We start from the raw sequence: 21,036 nt of genomic DNA, 5'->3' as shown, positions 1-21,036 counted from the left end.
CACTCTCCTACCCCCGGGGCTGCCAACCGGAGACCCTCGCCCCCCACCCCCGTGGCGAGGCCTCGTGTTAGGAAAGAACCGAGCCCTCCATCTCCCCTACAAGGGAGGCCACCCTCCCAACAAAAGAGTTCCAAATGAGGAGCGGGATCAATTTAAAAAAAAAAAATCCAGTGGGCTTTATTAATTCTCTTTTCTCGGAGGCGGTGCGGGGGGGTTGCTTTATTTTGGTAACTAATCCTCTACTTCAAACGCGCCCCTTTGATTTGCAGGAGCAGGCCGTGGGTGTGCTTTAAAGGTTATTTAAGGTTTTTATTTTGTCGCGTTTTGACTACACTCGGCCTAATTTTTACACGTCAGTACTTTTAATCGCCCGACGGGGACCTGCGTTCTTATTTTTAAACGTTCTGGCCCGTAAGACAGACGCCTTGATGAAACGAGGTCCTCCGGCTCTAACTTTCCGAGCAAAGCCCCGGTGCCCGAATTTTGACTTTTCTTTCCCACGGATTCATCGAGCCCGGCCGATTGAGTGTTCCCAGGAGCGGGACGAGGAAGGGTGTCAACGCAACTGAGTCGAAATGGGCCTGCCTATCCGCCTAGGACGTTTTGTGCTTTGATTCCAACGAAAAGTATGTCCCTTTGGTCAAACAAACAAACAGAAAGTCTGCTTTCCTGTGTAAATGTCAACGTCTCTTGGGTTTGCAGTGGCGCGGATATTCCTCTGCCCCCTCCCACTTCTCTTTCACAGAAAGAGGAGAGGGAAATAAAGTTGGCGTGTTCTCGGCGTCCCATTCGAGAGGGCCAGCGCCGCGGCCTTCCCAAAAGCCCTGGGAGTAGGTTCGTTTGACTTGGAAAAAATTTCAGAACATTCCTTCTGTAGCAGGACATTAACAGGATCCAAGTCGATTGTGATTTGCGGTCCCGAAAGAGACTTTTCAGAATATGAATCCTTTTACAAACAAGCCAACTCAAATAATAATAATTTTAAAAAAAATAGTCATCCCACCAGCAACTGCCCCTAAAACCTCTCCTGCAGGATCACGGTATGGTACGAATAGAAAGGTTTTTTTTTCTTTTATTTTCAGGCCGAATAATACGAAAAGATGTGGTCTTCCTTTCCTGGGCCCTGCCCCCTTGGGGATGCAGGTCACCTGTGGCAGCCTCCTCAGACGGAGTCATAGTGTACTGGGTTTCATTCATTCATGTTGAGTGTGTATTGTGTACCAAGCACTATACTAAGCACTCAGGACAGTACACTACACAATATAACAATATAACACAATGAGCTGAAGGGGGAGGCAGACATTAATATACATAAAAAATAAATAGGGGGAGCTGAGGGGCCCCTGGGGAGCCATTGCAATTTGTCCTGACTCCCCTCCCCATCACCTCGTTTTTTTCCAAAGTACAAGGGATGGAGGGCAAATCTGCCCTCTCCACCCTCCCCCACCCTCCATTCCAACAAAGCGGGTGGATCCCAACAGCCTGCCAACTGCTCTGTGTCAGAAACTCAGCCTCCTGGCAGGACCTACCAGCTGCTCCCTTGGCTAGGGCAGATGGAGCAACCACACTTCAACTCCAAGGAGCTGGGACGGGCCCTGATCAAATGCCAGAGAAGCAGTGTGGCTTAGTGGAAAGAGGATGGGCTTTGAAGTCAGAGGTCATGGGTTCTAATCCCGTCTCCGCCAATTGTCTGCTGTGTGACCTTGGGCACTTAACTTCTCTGTGCCTGTTACCTCATCTGTAAAAATGGGGATTAAAAAATGTGAGTTCCACCTGGGACAATCTGATTACCCTGTATCTACTCCGGTGCTTAGAACAGTGCTCAGACATAGTAAGTGCTTAACAAATACCATTATTATTATTATTATTATTATTATTATTAAATGCCAGCCAGCCTGGAGATAAATTGCTTTCTGTCATCTTAGTCGACTCCTGGTCACCATGCTTGGGGAATGCCCTTTCTCTGATTTTTTTTTTTTTTAATTTTATTTCCAGACTCATAACAAAACCGCTCCAGGTTGCATCTCTACTCTTTGTCATGTGGCCTAAGAGTGACTGATTTTTGCTCTGGGTTTGGTTTTCTGCAGGCTCTCTGGCTCTTAGCCCATTGAGGGTGTGTGGGATGGGGCTGATTCTGCTGCCTCTATGGGTCCCATGTTGAGCTGGTTTATTTAGTTAACTGGGGGGCTTACAGAAGAAGTCCTCTTGACCTATTGCTGATTAGGTATGGCCTTCTAAGAAGTCTGGTTCTTCTCTCTGTGCAGAGTTGTGTTTCTTCTTAGCAGCCTAGATCCTTAAAAGTGACTCCTGGTGTGCTGCCCCTCAGAAGAGCCTCAGATAGCTCTGACCATCCCCTCACTCTCCCCCCACAATTTAGAGAAGCCACAACCACTGCAACTCCGACTCTGGTGTGGAATGGAATCCAGCCTGGGGCTTTCAGAAGGAGAGCAGGCTGATGGGGTGAGACGGCTCTTGAAGATGGCTGAGGGAAAACAAAATGGTGGCTCACTCTTGGGTGGAGGGGACTGAAATGAAGAAACCAATCCACTGGTGGGGAGCGAGGAGGAGAGCCTGAGGGAGGCTGGTGGTTTATTTTTCTGCGTGTTCCAGAGGGAGAGACTGTGACTAGGCTGCCTTCAGCCCCTGCGGGATGTGCTGTGGCCAACCTCCCACATCTCTACCTCAGGGCCAGGCTGCGCGGGCATCACAGTTCAGGTTTGGCCGATGGGGCTCAGAGGTTGGCGACTTTTTGTACAGTTTTCTTCCTTTCTGATAATTTTCAGTTACTTTGCTTGGGGTCGGCTGTCAGAGCCGATGGGTTTTCTGTGTCTCTCAGTGTGGGAAGGGAGGTGTCCTGGGATGATTTTTGACCTCGGCAGAGGCACCCATGGGTTTTAGCAGAATGCCTGGGACACGGAGGATGCCTGGCACCGGGTCTCTCCAAGCCTCAAGCAGTGTTTCCCCCAGGGCACTTGGACCGTTGGGGGAATCGCTCGCCTCAGCACCGAACCCCATCTTTCTGGGAGACTGGACTTGGAAGGCTAAGTCTGGAGAAAGACAAACGCCTTCCGAAGGACACAGAGCCAGGGGGACGTCTGGGAGGTTGGGCTTTACAAGTCAGTGGTGGTGGGTATCCCACTGGGCCCCTCAAGGAGAGGGGTTTGCCAGAGCCATATGGGGTCTTTTCTGTAAGTCAGGGATGTTATCTGTGGGAATGGCCACGGGGTCCTGTTGAGTGTCTCTCTTCGGACTGACCCTTCCTGTTGTCTTTTGCAGGCTTTCCCGGTGGGATGAGCTGCCTGCAGCCTGTCCCTCGCTGTGGCCCCTTGTGAGAACAGAACGGTTGTTTGGGGACTTGTTTTGGGATGGACTGGGAAGCGGCCCACCCAGACAGCAAGATGACTTCGTGTCGGGGTTGGAGAGGAGATGCGAGGTTGGCGGGACAGAGGGGGCAGGAGAGGGCTCTGCACGAGTGGGTAATGGTGAACCTCACTGCACCAGTGCTGTGGCTAATTAATCCCAGTGGTTAGCTGAGTGAGAGTGGATGCGTTCTGAGGATGATGAGTTTGGGCATGAAGCAAAAGGAGATGGTGGAGGGAACAGCAGCCTTGCCTTTGGGGCTAACTAGAGGCCTCCTCCAATAGCTCGCTGGAATTTTGCAAAGAGTACAGTGTCTTGTGTGTGAAATGCAATGGTGATTCATCTCTGCTCCCACCCTCTCCTGGATTCGAGTCTCTGGGACCCTCTCTCTGTTTCTGATTTACCCTCTTCCTGGCTTTTCTCTGAATCTCTCCCTCCGTTCTGCTCTGAACTATTCAGCATTTTAGGCAACAATGTCTAGATCCTGAAGGCGAGATGGGGAATTAAAGTATTTGGCTACTTAAATTGGCGACATTTTAATGCCCCTGTAATGTGGGGCACATGGCAGTAACTCCAATCAATTTAACAGTGTGATTGAAAGGTTTCTCTTTGAGCGTAGAGTATTTGAATGAATGAATGAATAAATGAAAGGGCTGGGAGAGAAGACTGGCTAGGGTTATCAGAGAGCCAAGGAGATGTGATAAGTATTGTGAACACGTGGTAAGGAGACGCTTGCAGTCTGTGTGTGTGTGTTCATTTGTGGCCTGCAAAACCAACAACTCTTCTAAAAGATGCCTTGTGTATTTTGTGCCAATTAAGTTTTTTCACTATGCAGAGTTTTTTGTGTTTTTTTTTTAAGTTCCCCGCTCAGATCATTTGCAGAAGCTGAGCTCAGTGTGCATGATGTTTACACCCTGCGTTTTGTTTGTGTTAAATCGCTTAGCTTTTCTGGCTCTTGTTTCATTCAGTAGAAGTGATTGACGTTTCCTCTGGGTCAGGCCATTATTTCGGCCGGGCGGGCCCCTTACCGAATCTTCCAAATGGTGCAGGGGCCGCACACACGATTTTGATCATTATGGAGAAGAGCGGTCAGTGGCGGGACTTGTGGGGTGGGAGTGGGTTGTCTTTCCTCCTGTGGTTGCTCCTGACTGGCTCCGAGCTGGGTGTGGAACTGAACCCCTGCTCTTGTTCGACACCCCTAGGGACCCGAGCAGGTGGGAATTGTGGACTGTAGGATCAAACAGAGCAGATTAGGAATCCCAGAGGGTGAAACTGTGAGAGAGAAGGAGAAGGACAGGGAGAGAATGAATCAATTGAAGGGCTGGAGTTTTGCCCATTCCTGCCCTGGGACCTGTTTTTGTTGATTTGGGGGAGGCCCCTCCCCTCAACAAAATCCCCTTTGATGATTTGAAATGGAGGGTACCTAAGGCTGTCTGTCTTGATGGACTCCAACTGAAAAAGAGATGGTAAGGCTGGTTTCATACCTGAGAGAGATTTAGCAGTTTCCTCCATTCCTTACGGCACCTTCGAGAGCGAAGGGGTGGCACGGGGAGCTTCGAAAGGTCGTGAGATACTGAACTGCACTTGAAACTTGGTTTACCTTCAGCATTACTGAGAGAGAATATTTGGCAGAGGAGAGGCTGGAGACCCTTCTGTGTCAAATATGAATTTAGCAACAGCGGCTGGGGAGAGCAACTGGTGTGGGGGGAGCAGGGGTTGGGGGGTGTGGTGCAGTCTGTGTTTTTGGTGACTTCACCACTGGAGGGAAAGGGAGAGGAAGGTCCTTCCTTAGAAATCTGGTGTCTGAGGTTTTGGTTTGATTTATATCTCAACTATGCTGTCAGGTTCATTCCTCTCCGTCAGGTGGATTCGTTAATCATATTCCTAAATGACTCTGAAAAGTTGTCCCTTAGGGATGAAATTTGGGACAAGTCAGGATGGCATGGTTAGGGAAGCAGCATTGGTCTAGTGGAAAGAGACCCAGCCTAGGAGTCACAGGATCTGGGATCTAATCCTGAGACTGCCACTTGTCTACTGTGTGACCTTGAACAAGTCATTTAACATCTCTGTCCTTCCGGTACCTCATCTGTAAAATGAGGATTGAGAATGTGAGTCTCTGTGGGACATGGACTATGTCCAACCTGATTAGCTTGTATCTACCCCATCGCTTAGTACCCCTCCTGGCCCATAGTAAACACTTAACAAATACCATTAAAAAGAAAAAGGTGCTAATTTACAAGTGTTGAGTGGAGCAGTGGTGCTCATGAAAGTAAAGGCAACTTCTGCATTTTCTGGGACTTCTAAACCAGTAGTCATTAAAGAGCTTTGAAGGTTGTCTGGCTGGCCACGGATGACCCTTTTTCTCTCTCTCTCTCTCTCTTTTTCTCTCTCTCGCTCTCTCTTTTTAACAGACATCAGACAGAAACACGGGACTTTTATTTTTGAGTTCATTTAGAATATAGCTGGACTAATTTTTTTTTAAATCAAGTAAACCAGATCTAACATTTAGTAAATATCACAGCTGTATTATTAGCCTTTCTGAAACACCATATTTACTCACATAATTGCCCTGCTTTGTTGCATATTCTTTGCAGTCAAAAGCAGGGAAGAGGCTATTATGTTTGTGGGATTCACACTAGCCATAAGGGGAGCAAGAGAACAAAGAGGAGGAAAGAAGAGGAGAAGGAAGAGAAAAGTAAGAGGGCACTTGAGACTGCAGAGAACTAGTTCTTCGTTCTCTCTGGCACCTCCCAAGTGCTGCATACAATAGGTACTCAGTGAATGACTGTAACCCCTCTCCCTTCTCTTCCTACCTCTATCCCAACTGTCCTGGCCCTATCTTTCTTCTTACCCCCACCCCCAATTGCTACCACTGCTCTAAAAAAAGCTTTATTTCTTCCTCAAAAATGGGGGCCTCTGATAAGTACCTGATAGTGAAAAACAGAAGCATGAATCACCTTACCCAATGGGGCAGTCTCTTTTAAGGGTAGAAGCAGTTATTTGTCCTGGTGGAGAGGACCAAGCTTCCTTTTGGATTAAGGAAATTGCCCACGCTCCCTTTGTCTTCCTTCCCACTTCCCCATCATCAACGTCAACACTCTCACTTCCAGTTTACAAAGATGGGCTGGAAGGCTTCATCCTAGGCACTGTGGGAACCCAAACCCTGCCCACCAGAATAGACGGGGAGAGTGAATCAATAAACAGAGGGTTGAAGGATGCACATCTAGATGACATAGATTGCAAAAATAAACTCAACCCAGCACGGAGGCTAGGTTGGGAATGAGGGTGGCCTTGCCCCTTAGTGTCCTCTTACCCAGCTGTCTTAGTGACTACTGACCCTAGAGATCTGGGCTTGGTTTCTCTTTCAGCCCTCAATGCTGTGCTTCAGTAGCACCTTTTCCCTCTCTCCATCCAGACTCAGCCAGCTGCCTCCACCCCACCGCAGCCTCCAGGCCCCTCTTAGGTAAGGGAGCATGAGCACGGTGATTACTCACAGTTACCTGCTCCTCCCTGCCAGCCCAGCTCCCTCTGACCTAGAAGATGCCAGAGGCGAGCCGTAAAGGCCAGTGGCAAAACTGCTTGCCCTTGGCCAAGTTCCTTTCTAAAGGGAAATAGGGATGGGTTTTGAAGCGTGACTACCTAACTGGCTGGTCCCCACTTCCTCTGTTCTTGCTCGTTGTCTTCAACCCTCCAACTTTTCCCTTCACCAGGCAACTGACTCGTCTGCTGCTGCCCCGACCTGCCCCGTGACCGTTGACCGTGGCAGGGCTGGGGTAAGAGGCAATCATGGGGACAAAACAGGGAGTGGAGTTTGGTTTCCAAAGTAATAATAATAACTCTGGAATTGAAGTGTTTTCCATGTGCCAGGCACTGTGTTAAGCCCTGGGATAGATACAAGATAACCGGGTTGGACACAGTCCCTGTCCCACATGGGGCTCACAGTCTTTATCCCCATTTTACAGATGAGGAAACCGAGGCAGGGAGAATAATAATAATTGTGGTATTTGTTAAGCGCTTACTCTCTGCCAGGCACAGTACTAAGCACTGAGATGGATACAAGCAAATCGGGTCAGACAGTTTCTGCCCCCACCTGGGGCTCACAGTCATAATCCCCATTTTACAGTTGAGGAAACTGAGGCACAGAGAAGTGAAGTGACCTGCCCATGGTCACACAGACAAGTAGCAGAGCTGGGATTAGAACCTAGGTCCTCTGACTCCCAGACCCACGCTCTTTCCTTACAAGTGCAATGTATGAGACACCAGAGGGCCAGGGCCCACCCTCAGTGGCATCTTCTAGACTGTAAGCTCATTGTGGGCAGGGAACGTGTCTACCAACTCTGTTATATTGTACTCTGCCAAAATGCTTAGTGCAATGCTCTGCACACAGTAAGTGCTCAGTACCTACCATTGATTGATTTATTGTCCCCAGCAGGAGAGTCAGGCCTCCAAGGGCTGGGAGAAGTCAAATCGGCTCTGTTTCTTGGCCTGTCCTCCACTGCTCTCCAGCTCTCTGAAGTGGCTTTCCCATCTGCCTCTGGGGTTTTGTTGTTGGAAAGAATGGTACTAAGCCTATTCGGAGCCCCTTGATCAGATAGATTCTATTTTCCTTGAGGTCTGCAGAGACACCAACCATCCAGATCAGCACGTCAGGTCTGTGGGACTTTCCTCAGCTTCCTCTGGCCCTTCACTTCCCTCCCAGGTCTCCATCATGAGCCGCTCCAGACTTCTTCCCCGGATTATAAATCTGGGATTATTGTCTCTGGGGTGAGCGCCCCACTGGATAACCAGTGTGTCTTTCTTCGCTCTCCACAGGGAGAAAAAATGGGTGACTGTGGGCGACACGTCCCTACGGATCTACAAGTGGGTCCCAGTGACAGAGCCAAAGGTGGATGACGTGAGTATGGCCTGGTGCTTTGTGAGGAGAGCAGGTGTCTCACGAGGGCCGGGAAGGGAATCTGGATGGTGTGTGGGAAGCCCAGCCAGCCACTCTGGAGGAGGGAGAGACACAGGTAAACCCACCCTATCCCTCTGGGCAGCGGCCACTGTCCTCCAGAGGACATCTGGGCATTAGCCATCTGGGCATTAGCCATTAGGACCCCCTCCAGCCTTTAGGGCATAAATTGTCAGAGCTCCCCTTCCCTTTTGAGGAAGCAGGCCAGACTGGATGGGGAAGGCATTCTGGGGGTTTAAGGACTCTTTTGAGCCTGGGGATTAGGATTGGATGGAGCTAATTGATTTTTTGATTACTATTATTATCATTAGTCTTATTAAGTGCTCACTATATGTCAAGCACTGTTCTAAACATTGGGGAAGATTCAGTTTAACCAGGTCGAGCCCGGTCCCTGATCCATGTGGGGTTCACAGTCTAAGTGGGAAGGAGAACAGGTATTGAATCCCCATTATACATTTGAGGAAACTGAGGCATAAAGAAGTTAAGTGACTTGCCCAAAGTTACACAGCAGGTGCGTGGTAGAGCCGGGATAAGAACCCACAACCTCCGACTCCCAGGCCAGTGCTCTTTCCACTAGGCTGTGCTGCTTCCTTGCCTTCCTAGTTCTGAGGCTTTGTACCGCAGTCAATCAGTCAGTAGTGTTTATTGAGCGCTTATTTTGTGCAGTAAGCGGCGTGCTAAGCGCTTGGGAAAGGACAGTAAAGTCAAACACGGCAGAGATTCAGAGCCTCTAGCAGGCTGGGAATGGTGTTTGGGCTCTCCTCTTTCACGTCCTAGTGGTTGGAAAGGCAAATCTGTGGAATTTCAGGCACTCTCTCCAAGGCACTTCAGAGAGGGGGGATTCTGGCCTTCCCTGTGGCCAGAAGTTCCTTTGTTCTCTCCTGCCACTCTTGCCTTAAGCACTACATAATATTTTACCCACCTGGCCAGTAAAAGACAATGTTGACTGGCCCACACAAATTATTCTCCAATGTTGGAGTAGCTTCGGCCTATGACTCATCAGCACTCCAGAGAGATTGACTTGGAATTGAAACCTCAGTTGGGATTGAGATGGATTTCTTTTCTTCTCTCCCGACCCAAGGGGTGTCTCTCCCCTCCCACCCCGACCCCCGCCAGAGCAAGGAGCAGGGCTGCCCCAGGGAACTGCTCTTCAGGCCTTTGTGTTGTCTGTGTAAAATGTGCCCCGGGCCTACTGAACCAGGGGACATTATTGCCGTCACTGCCTTTTCTTGTCGAAGTCAAGGGCCCTCAGTCCTACACAGCATTGACTTGGGCTTCTCCTCAGTGACTCCTAACCTGAAAGGACAAAAGGCAAAAGAGTTGATTTCGCCCAGGCCACTCACCGTCGTCATCACGTTATCTTTATTAAGCGCCTTCATGTGTATGTCATACTAGTTTGTGTTGTACGAAGCCTCTTGGACATGGGCCCTACCCGTGGGGTACTTCTTTTTTATTTTGTTTAATCACCTGATGCTCAGTATTGGGGTAGAGACCGTGGTCTGTGATTGGACACGGTCCTTGTCTCAGGTGGGATTCACAATCTCCATTCCCCATTTTGTGGATGAGGAAATTGAGGCCCAGAGAGGTTAAGTGATTGTCCAAAAGTCACACCCCAGGTCAGTGATGGAATTGGGTTTTCTGACTCAATCTTTTGCTCTTTCCACTAGGCTCCACTGTTCTAGAACAGGCAGGATCAAATAGGCAGAGGGAAACATCAAGAAATGCAGAAGAATAACTCACCTTCCAATGGAGTGAACTTTCAAGATGAATAGATCAAATAAAATATGTTGGCCCCCTGGGTGGGTGTGTCTCCCTCTCCCCCTCTCTCATCTCTAACACATAAACACACAAACACACATACATGCCCAGGAGAGTGGCATAATCTCAGCTTCTTTTTCCTACAGAAGAACAAGAACAAGAAAAAGGGCAAAGATGAGAAGTGCGGCTCAGAGGTGACCACCCCAGAGAACAGTTCTTCCCCCGGGATGATGGATCTGCATGGTGAGCCTGCTTGCAAGGGGGTGCTGGTGGGCTTTTTCCAAGGGGTAGAAGAATCAGCGTTGCACATCGGGGTCCCTCTGGTTGCCTGAAACTGAAGTGGACTATTCAGATCCTCAGTCAATCAGTGGCATGTATTGAGCGCTTTCTTTGTGCAGAGCACTGTACTAAGCACTTGGGAGAGTACATTTCAACAGAGTTGGTAGACATGATCCTTGCCCGTGAGGAACGTACAGCTGGAGACAGACATTAAAATAAATCAGAGAGGGCAAATAGCAGTGGATTAGGATGTGTACATAAGTGTTGTGGGACTGGAGTTAGCTTCAGAAAGCTTAGGGGATACGTTTTCTCTTTCGTGGTTTTTTTCCACCATTCCCACAAGGGGCAGGAGAGCTGGCAGAAGAGGGCAAGGCAGTGACAGATGGAGCCTGGCTTGGGAAGCAGAAAGTCTTTTTTTGAGGCTGCAGTGGGCAAGCTTTATTTGAGTGCTGTTTTAAGCGCTGAGGAGAGTACAGTAGAGTAGTAGGCCCATTTCCCTGTCCTCTAGCAGATTCTAGTGCAGTCCCATTCCCCTCGCCCCTAGTAGGCTGGTGGGAGAACTCGAAGGACTTGGATTGCTAGTCCTTGACAAACCCTCTGGCACCTTGACTCTAAGACTGCAGCAAGTTTTTCACACTTTGGAAGTTCAGCAATGAACCATGAGCTTTTACTGATGCTTTGCTCATTTGGCAGAAAAGGATAAATTCAGATGAAACAAAAGCTGCCTTTGGGTTAGAACCATTTCCTGCTGTTGGGTTTGCTGTAACTCATCCCAGTGACCTTTGTTCTATTTCAACAGCGTAGGTCAGCACTGATTTACCAACAAGGAGCTCTCTTTAAAGCCACAGAGGGGTCAGTGTTGGGCTCAGCCAGAAGGTCTGTGGGATCGACTTATTTGGTGTCTGGTGTGCTCAAACACTGACCTGGGGGTCCGGAAAGGAAACTTTAGGCAGGAGGGCTCGGCTACCAGCTGGAGCTCGTGCACCTGCTGGCCACATTCATTCTTGGGAGTGTGGTGAGTTTTCACCCGCACCTCCCCACCATGAAATGAGGTCCAGAGCTCCGCTGAGGAGGAGCGGGCCTGGGGTCCAGACAGATTGTGACGAGCTAGGCCAGACATTCCCAGTTCCTATCAGCTGTGTGACTTTGGGCAAGTCACTTGACTTCTCTGAGCCTATTTCATCATTTGTAAAATAGGGATAAAGACTGTGAGCCCCACGTGGGACAACCTGATTACCTTGTATCTACCCCAGCACTTAGAACAGTACTTGGCACATAGTAAGCACTTAACAGCTACCACCATCATAATCTTATACGACTCCACACTGTAGGGCAGAACTGAGGCGGGCGCTGGGTAGGGCAGAGAGCAGCAGCTCAGGCTCCTGGCTTTTCTACCCCAGTTCTTCCACTGCCCCACTAACTAGGTCTGACCTCTCTCTCCAGGGTCAGGTGGGGATGCCTTTTTTACCCGGCAACTGGGCTACTACAGTAAGGACTGGGAAAGCCGATTGGTTAAAAATGCTCTCACACCTTGGCCTGAAAGGCATCTCAGTAGGATGCAGCAAGACTTGGTGGAAAGAGCCCCAGACTGAGACTCAGAAACACCTTGGTTCTAATCCCATTTGCCTGCTTGGGTGAAGCACCTAACTTCTCTGGGCCTCAGCTTCTTTTTCTGTGTAAACAAATGGGCGTTCAAATGGGGGTGAGAAGCAGCGTGGCCAAGTGGACCAGGGAGTCAGAGAACTTGGGCATGTGTCTGCTATGTGACCTTGGGCAAGTCACTCAATTTCTCTGTGCCTCAGTTATCTCATCTCTAAAATGAGGATTAAATCCTACCCCTTTCTACTGTGAGCCCCATGAGGGACAGCGACTGTGTCTGATCTGATTGCATCGTATCTCTCCCAGTGCTGAGCATGTAATTAGTGCTTAACGGGTACCATAGTTGTAAATATGAGATGGAGATGGGAAGTTTTATGGAAGCAGTAGTAATAATGTTTATGAAGCCCTTACTGTGGCAGAGCACTGTACTGAGCGCTGGGAAAGAATGCACAGGTGGGAATTAGAAACATTCCCTGAATTGACCCTTCTTTGTTCCCTAAAGGAGGAACAGGAGCCAGGGCAGCTCAGAGGAAAGGAATGGGGAAGGAAATCCGTGAGATTCTAGGAACAAGTGGAGCCCCTGTACCTTTTATCAGAGAAACAGTCTTTAGAGAGAACTTAGTATTGGTGTCTAAGAATCTTGGTTCCAGTTGGTAGTGAGAAAAGGCAGATCTCCAGGTCCCTTTTCAGGGCTTGTTCTCTCAAGTCCAGTTGAAAAAGTGTTGTCTCTAGCTGAGTCTGCCACCCCATCTTTTCCCAAATCAAGGAAGCATCTTAGGACAGAAGAGGGGATGGGTTCAGTCACTTCTCTTCTATCAGAAACCGGTAGCTGAAGCAGCGCTCAGAGTCATCTAAGAGCCAGGTGAAGTAAAGCAAGTTCCTCAGTTGACCAATCAGTGGTATTTATTAAGCGCTTACTTTATGCAGAGCACAGAACTAAGTGCTTAAGAGAGTAAAGTACAACAGAACTGTGGTTCCCCCACCACCACTCCCAACATTTAAAAAAAAAACTCTCCCCCAGAATAGCCCCAAGACAGTTCTCTCTTCCTCCACAAAATTTCAGCCGCGTCAGTCAGTCGTCTTTATTGAGTGCTTATGTGTGCAGAGCACTGTACTAAGCATTTGGGAGAGTACACTATAACCCACATTCCTTGCCCACAGCAAGCTTGCAGTGTCAGATAAGCCTGCTGAATTTTCATCCCAAGAAACTTTCTCCTTCAGATGACAACAGCAACCAGAGTTCGATAGCAGACGCCTCGCCCATCAAACAGGAGAACAGTAGCAATTCAAGTCCGGCCCCAGAGCAGAACTCGGCAGCACAGCCAGACAGTGCCGAAGTCAAATCAGACGAAGCTTCGTCGGAGGCGAAGGAGCAGCCTGGATCCGAAGGTAAAGCCCCTGGGGTGGGGATTCCTCCTGCCCGCCAGCTCTCCAGAAAGCGGCTGGGAGCAGGTTCTGTCGAGAGATGTTGCAGGAGCATCTTGTGCTGAGAGAGGCCAAGGGTTAACTTCCAAAGTTGCCTAGTTTTGAAAGCGATGTGGTGGACCTGGAGTCCTGCTGGAGACAGAAAATGCAGTTTCTGAAAAAACATTCCTCCTGCAGTGCACATTTCATTCCTTCAGTAGAATTTATTGAGTGCTTATAATGTGCAGAGCACTGTACTAAGCACTTGGAATGTACAATTCGGCAATATTTCACCAGCTGGCCATTGGGAATCCATTGTCGGTGTTTTGACTGTGCAAAAACAAGCTCCCTTTTCTCATGTACTCACAGACTGCATAGTTGCTTTTCCTGTTTGAAGAGGATGCTGACCTTGGTGGGATGTTTGGTTTTTTTGTTTTGTTTTTTTAATAGTACTTGATAGGTGCTTACTGTGTGCCAGGCACTGTACTGAGTCCTAGAGTAGATACAAGATAAGAAGATTAGACACAATCCATCCTACATGGGATTCACAGTCTAAATTGGAGGGAGGATTAATTCCCATTTTCTGATGAAGCAGTTGAGGCACAGACAAGTGAAGTGACTCACCCTGGGTCATATGACAAACAAGTGGTGGAGCTGGGATTAGAACCCAAATCCTTTGATTCCCAGGCCGAGGCTCTTTCCAGTAGGCTATGCCACTTATGATATCCAGAATGGGTTGTGGCTGCAGAGGTAGTCTCTTCCGTATTGTGCACGTGTAAAGGTGGCAGGGCCCTTTCTCTAGCCCCTAGCTCGAAGAAGGTAAGCAGCACCCCCCGAAATAGTGGCCTCTGGTAGGTAGGTAGTTGCCTGTGGTGCTAATGAAGACCTCCCTGAAATGTGCTCAGATTCCTGCCATCTTAGAGTTGGATGGTACCTCATGAAGTCATCTGGACCTGGCCCCTGCCTCCAGGCAGAAGAATAAGCCATCCAGGATAGATATGTATTATCTTCTCAAATATCTCCAGGGACCAAGACTCCTCATTTCCCTTGAGGGCCTGTTTTAGTAGTTTATTTCCCCAGCTGGTCCATTACTTCTTCCTGGTAGTCGGCCAAAATCTCTGATTACTGTGTCGGTTGTATCAGCCCATTTCCTCTAGTTCCAGACTCAGGTACAGAGAGCAACTTGGCGGGATCTCCTCCACCAATCCTTGAAGGTGGTTATTAGAAGAGTCATTCCAGGGGTGAGAGCTAGTTTCTGGAGATTCTGTAAAATGGAAAAAATTCATTTGCGTTGCTTGTGTGATAGGCAGAATATAAAGTGAGTCTGTTCTAATCCTGACTAAGTTCTCAAAGATGCTTTGAGAACTATGGTATTTGCTTAGTGTGTGCCACGCACTGTACTAATCGTTGGGGTAGATAAGGTCCCACATGGGGCTCACAGTCCCAAGTAGGAGGTAGAACAGGTATTGAATCCCCATTTGCAGTTGAAGAAAGTGAGGCACAGACAAGTGAAGTGACTTGCTCAAGGTCTCTCAGCAGGAAAAGTGGCGGAGTCGGGATTTGAACCCAGGTCTTCTGCCTCCCTGAGCAGTGCCTAATCCACTAGATCATGCTGCTTCTCCAGTAGTATCATCATTGGCCTCCTAAAATGAGGGAATATTTTCAAAAGGTTTACAGGAGCCACCTTTATAATATATCGCCTTTATTGCTATTAAATTCAACTCCAACCTATTGGAGCTGCCCAGGTGGGCCCTTGGGTTAAATTCAACGAACGGATGAATTGCTAGGTGTCCTGTAGGCATTGTTCACGGGCACAGAAGTATTTTGTTCAGATGACTTTGAGCTACCCTTGTTCCTGTTCAAGTATTAACCTCTCTCAGGCAAATTTTCTTGCTTGTGTTGGATGGGGGATTTCACTCTGGTAGATGGAATTCTGATAGCATTAAGCAGTGGCGTTGTGATGGGCGAAGTCGATGTCTACGTGAACTACGTTTCAAAACAAATGTAATCTCGAATAATATAGGGGTTTTGTATTTAGACCAGTGGGGATGCCCTCTCAGTGAGTGCTGTGGTTGGCCTCTCTCTGGCCTGGGCCTTGAATGATGTTACAGGCAGGAATCCAGAATGCTGAATAATAGTAATGATAGTATTTGTTAAGAGCTTACTCTGTGCCAAGCACTGTTCTAAGCGCTGAACTGTTTTGATCCCACTCCAGGCTGGTTTCTGGAACTTCTGAGCTGTCTTGTGATGTCTTTAAGTGCGCCCTACTGGACTAGCTGAGAAATGATACCCATCTCTCAAAGGACGGGGCCAAGTTATACTCAGAATCCACCAGGATAGAGAAGTTGCCTTAAAATGTGGGAGGAGGGGCAAAGGGATTTCTTTGGCCTGGCATTTTTCTAATAATGGCTCTGAAATATTCCAGGCATGTGTTCATTAATCCTTCGTAACTGTCCAAGCAGCACAAAGCACTGCTACAAAATGACAGCCACTGAGCCAGGACTGAACCCTTTTGGAAAGCCATACAAAAAAAGCCACTTTCCAGAGGGATTTGCGGAGACCTACTGGCCCCATTAAAGTTTCCCAAGCCCTTCTTGCTTTCCCAGGGCTTAAGTGGCGTGGCGGGGAGCACTGGTAGCAAATCATTAATGCTATGGGTCGTATTTCCTCCCCATTTTAATGGAATTTTGTATTTTTCTGCAGTCTATTTCAACACTGGGCCTGTGCTCATATGCATGACTGCAGGGAAAGGTATATGTAATTATGCTCTTTCCACTCTGATTATTGGTATCATTATAACTCGTAAAGAGTACATACTATGTGTGTCTGGTAAACCAATTTGCTCTAAATACACAATAAGATCCTTTTGACTGTCGAGTGTCAACCTTTTTTTTTTCCTCTCAAAATAGTTAAAGCACTTACTATGTGCTAAGCACTGGGGTAGATACAAGCTAATCAGGTTGGACACAGTCCATGTCCCACATGGGGCTCACAGTCTTAATCCTAGTTTTACAGATGAGATAACTGAGGCAGAGAGGAATTAAGGGGCTTGCCCAGTGTCACACAGCAGACAGATGGTGGAGCCAGGAGTAGAACCCAGATCCTCCGACTCCCAGGTCCATGCTCTTCCCACTAGGCCACACTGCATCTTCCCCTCTTTGCTCAGTCCCCAACTTGAGGAAGATTACCAATTAAATTCACCTCTCCTTGAGGATTATTATGTCAGGTCTCTGGGGGGGGACTAGCCCAGCATCTAGTACTCGACAGGCTTTAGCTCTTGAAGCTTTTTCAGAATATACGAGAGGGCCCAGGCTAGGGGAAGAGTGACATGAAAAATTCATTCATTGTCATATTTTTGAGTGCTTACTGTGTGCACTGCACTATACTAAGTGCTTGGGAGAGTACAGTACAACACTAAATGGACACATTCACATTCCCTGAAATCAAAGTGGTCTTCTCAGTCACTATGTGGGCTGATTGGCTACCAGATGCTGACCTTGTCGTGAACTTGTTTACCGGTGAGTTCAGTCCATGATATAACACCCAAGCTCCCAAGACTAAATTTAGGTCCCAGAAATATAATTTTCTCTGGGAGGGTTCCAGAGCCTTGCTAAAGGGAAAGTCTGCCAACAGAACAGTGGCTCAGATAGCCAGTCTGGGCTCGAGCCCTGGCCTTGAGTCTGCCCCTATAGATTGTAAGCTTGTTTTGGGCAGGGAATGTATCTGCTAATTCTGTTGTATTGTATTCAGTATTCTGTTGTATTCTTCCAAATGCTTACTATAGTGATTTGCACATAGTAAGCGCTCAATAAATGTCATTGATTGATTGGCAGCAAAGTCCTCCAGTGCTAAAGTTGCTTCCTTCAGAGAGACTGCCCAACTGGGTTGCCAAGTCCCCAGCCTATTCCTGGCTGCAGAAAGGAGAATGCCACTGTTACCTGTCTGCTGACTAAGGAGGCAGGAGGTGCACTCAATCATTTTTCTACAAAAATGTTCATTCATTCATTCAGTAGTATTTATTGAGCGCTTACTCTGTGCAGACCACTGTACTAAGCGCTTGGAATTTACAATTTGGCAACAGAGACAATCCCTGCCCAATGACGGGCTTACCGTCTAAATGGGAGAGACAGACGGACAAAAACAAGACAACATAATCACGATAAATAGAATCAAGGGGATGTACACCTCATTAACAAAATAGGGTAATAAAAAGATATATAAATGAGCACAGTGCTGAAGGGAGAGGGGAAGAAGCAGAAGGAAAGGGGGCTTAGCTGAGGGGAGGGGAGGCGGGGAAGGAGGAAGGAGCAGACTGTGGAGGGGGAGCAGAGGGAAAAGGGGTAGCCCAGTCTGGAAAGGCCTCTTGGAGGAGGTGAGCTCTCAGAACTTGTAACCACGCTTCTCAAAAAACTCCAGTGGCTGCACTTCCACCTCCGCATCAAACAAAAACTCCTCACCATTGGCTTTAAAGCACTCCACCATCTTGCCCCCTCCTACTTCACCTCGTTACTGTCCTTCTGCAACCCAGCCTGCACACTTCACTCTTCTAGTGTTAACCTTCTCACTGTGCCTCGATCTCACCTATCTCACCACCAAGCCCTAGCCCACGTCCTGCCTCTGGCCTGGAAAGCTCTCCTGCCTCAAATCCGACAGTTACTCTCCCCCGGCTCTGCCACTTGTCAGCTGTGTGACTTTGGGCAAGTCACTTCACTTCTCGGTGCCTCAGTTACCTCATCTGTAAAATGGGGATGAAGACTGTGAGCCCCACGTGGGATAACCTGATTCCCCTGTGTCTACCCCAGCGCTTAGAACAGTGCTCGGCACATAGTAAGCGCTTAACAAATACCAACATTATTATTATTATCACCCAAAGCCTTATTGAAGGCACATTTCCTTCAAGAGGCCTTCCCATACTAAGCCCCCCCCTTTCCTCATCTCCCACTCCCTCTGCAGAGTCCAGACTTGCTCCCTTTGCTCTTCCCCCCTTCCAGCCCCACGCCCCTTATGGACCTATCCGTAATTATTTATTTGTACTGATATCTGTCTCCACCCTCTAAATTGTAAACTTGTTGTGAGCAGGGAATGTGTCTGTCTATTGTTGTATTGTAATCTCCCAAGCCCTCAGTACAGTGCTCTGCACTCAGTAAGCGCTCAGTAAATACGAATGAATAAGTGGTATTTATTGAACACTTATTGTGCACAGAGCAAGAAATCAGTCAGTGGTATCTGAGTGCTGATTTACGCAGAGCCAGGGTACTAAGCACTTGGAAAAGGACAATAGAGGTGGGAGACAGGCATCCAAAGGAATTACCGATGGAGAAAAAGGCAGAGTCTAAGGAGATATACATAAGTGCTTTGGGGCTGGTAATGGGGTGAATATTAAAAGTGTTTAAGGTGTACAGACTCAAGTACATAGGCAACACAGAAGGTAGGACAATTAGAGGAATTGAAGGGTTAGTCAGGAGATGTGATTTTTTTAGTAGGACTTTGAAGGTGGGGAGGGTGGTGGGCTGTCACATATTGTTGTTTATTGTATTTGTTATGCGCATACTATGTGCCAGGTTCTCAACTGAATGCTGGGGTAGATAGATGGATAGAGCTCAGGCCTGGGAGTCAGAAGGTCATGGGTTCTAATCCTGGCCCCACCACATGTCTGCTGTGTGACTTTGGGCAAGTCACTTCACTTCTCTTTTACCTCATCTGTAAAATGGAAATTGAGACTGTGAGCCCCACAAGGTACAGGAACAGTGTCCAACCCAATTTGCTTGTATCCACCCCAACACTTAGTACAGTGCCTGACACATAGCGCTTAGCAAGTACCATAATTATTATTATAATTATTCCACAGCAAGAGGGTGGGGGGCAGAGGAGGAGCCTGTGAATGAGCGGCCAATTGTGAAGCCATGGTTAAATAATATTTTCAGGGGACTGGGGCCTTGCTGTCAAAGGCAGTTGAGGAGGATTAGGATGGAGTAGAGGCAGTTGGATTTAGCAAGAAGGAGGTCGCAGGAAACTTTAGACAGGGCAATTTCCATGGACTGGAAGGGGTGGAAACTAGATAGTGGGTCAAGGAGAGGAGTATAGACAACTTGCTTGAGGAGTTTGGAAAAGAATGGATTGGGGGGGAGATGGGGTGATAACTGGGATCAAGGGAGGGTTTTTATTAGGATAAGGGATGTTTGAAAGCCCGGGAGAGGGACCATTGGCAGGTGAGTGGTTGAAGGTGGTGGTCAGGGCAGGAAGAAGGGAAGTGGCAAGTAGTTTAATAAGGTGTGAAGGGATGGGGTCGGAGGCACAGGTGGAGAGGGTAGATTTAAGAGGAGGCAGGGGATCTCTTGAGATACTGCCGGGAGAAGGATGGGAGATTCAAAGAGTGACAGGAGGAGGGTTGAACTGGAGAGATACAGTGGAGATTTCGAGGAGAGTGCGCCTGATAGTATCAGTTTTATCAAAGAAATAAGTGGCAAGTTTGTTGGGCAAGGAACGGGGGCACAGGAGGTTTGAAGAGGGAATTAAAAGCCTGAAACAGCTGGCGAGGAAAATGGGCCTGAAAGTATTGATCAATCAGCAGTATCTTTTGAATGCTTACTGTGTGCAGAGTACTGTATAACCACCTGGCAGAATATAATTCAGTAGAGTTGGTAGACACAGTCCTTGCCCACAAGGAGCTTACGGTCTAGAGGGGAAGACAGACGTTAAAAAAAATGACAGGTAGGAGTAATAGAATGTAAATATACGTACATAAGGGCTGCGAGGCTGAGGGTGGGTGAAGATCAAGTGTTTAAGGGGTACAGATCCAAGTGCATAGGCAACCCAGAAAGGAGGGGTGAGGATGGGGAAGTAATTTTGCTGAGCAGAGGAGAGAGTGGAGTTATAGCAGGTGAAGATGAGTTTGAGATGGACAAGGTCGGCCTGGTGTCTGTTTTTTCCACCAACAGGGCTCCACAGCTCGAACACGAGAGTGGAGGAAGCGTCCTGTGGAGGTGATCCAAAGCTGCGGGTTTGTGGTTCGAGTTCCGAGAGCCAGGGAGTTGGAGTTCAGTGGAGTGGGTGGGGTTGAGGGCAGAGGTTTGCGTGTCAAGGCAAGGTAGGTTGGGTTTGGAGACCCAGTGGATCATGATGACATTGGAAAATTAGAGAAAGTGGAAAGATCGCAGGTTTTTGTAGGGGAGCAGGACAGTTTTGCAGGGAGGGGTTGTGTGGGAGAGATGGTAAATCTGGAGGTTGTGGTTGGAAAATGGAATTTCAGAGTTGGTGAGGTTAGAGATTGTACAGTGATTAGAAATGACGAGATAGAGAGTGCGTCTGTGTTGGGTGGGTGGGTGGGGTGGGGTGGAGCAGGAGGTTGGTGGAGTTGAAAAGTGAGAGGAAGGTAGTGGGAAGGTCCTCAGGAACATCCACATGGATATTGAAGTTCCCGAGGATCAGTGTAGGGGCAGAGAAAGCGAGAGTTGGTAGATCCAGTCCCTGCCCTGAAAGAACTTAGAGTCTAATGGAGAGTGAATAGATGGTGGGAGGGGACACAGATTTTTTAATACTTTCTCCAAAGATTATTTTAAAACTCTTTTTAGCATCCTCAAAACGCCATGTCGGTGAATTTGATCATTGACTGAACTGCAGAGAAACAATGTTAGGAGCAGCTTGAAGGGAGGAGGGAGCTGGCTTTGGGAATGAGGAAGTGATGT

At 48.1% G+C, this 21,036-nt stretch overlaps 1 protein-coding gene across 1 annotated transcript in view; it reads left to right on the top strand.

Annotated features, from left to right (window-relative positions):
- Positions 1 to 21,036, top strand: part of BCL7A (BAF chromatin remodeling complex subunit BCL7A) — a 31,321-nt gene that overhangs the window by 1,001 nt on the left and 9,284 nt on the right. Inside the window, exons 2-4 of the mRNA XM_001506088.5 lie at positions 8,173 to 8,254; positions 10,216 to 10,312; positions 13,169 to 13,336. Of these exons, the coding sequence (XP_001506138.3) occupies positions 8,173 to 8,254; positions 10,216 to 10,312; positions 13,169 to 13,336 (347 nt within the window). The remainder of the gene's footprint in view (positions 1 to 8,172; positions 8,255 to 10,215; positions 10,313 to 13,168; positions 13,337 to 21,036) is intronic.

This window comes from Ornithorhynchus anatinus, chromosome 2, assembly GCF_004115215.2.
Source record: "Ornithorhynchus anatinus isolate Pmale09 chromosome 2, mOrnAna1.pri.v4, whole genome shotgun sequence".
In the NCBI taxonomy this organism is placed as follows: domain Eukaryota; kingdom Metazoa; phylum Chordata; class Mammalia; order Monotremata; family Ornithorhynchidae; genus Ornithorhynchus; species Ornithorhynchus anatinus.
This window is presented reverse-complemented; position numbering and strand designations above follow the sequence as displayed.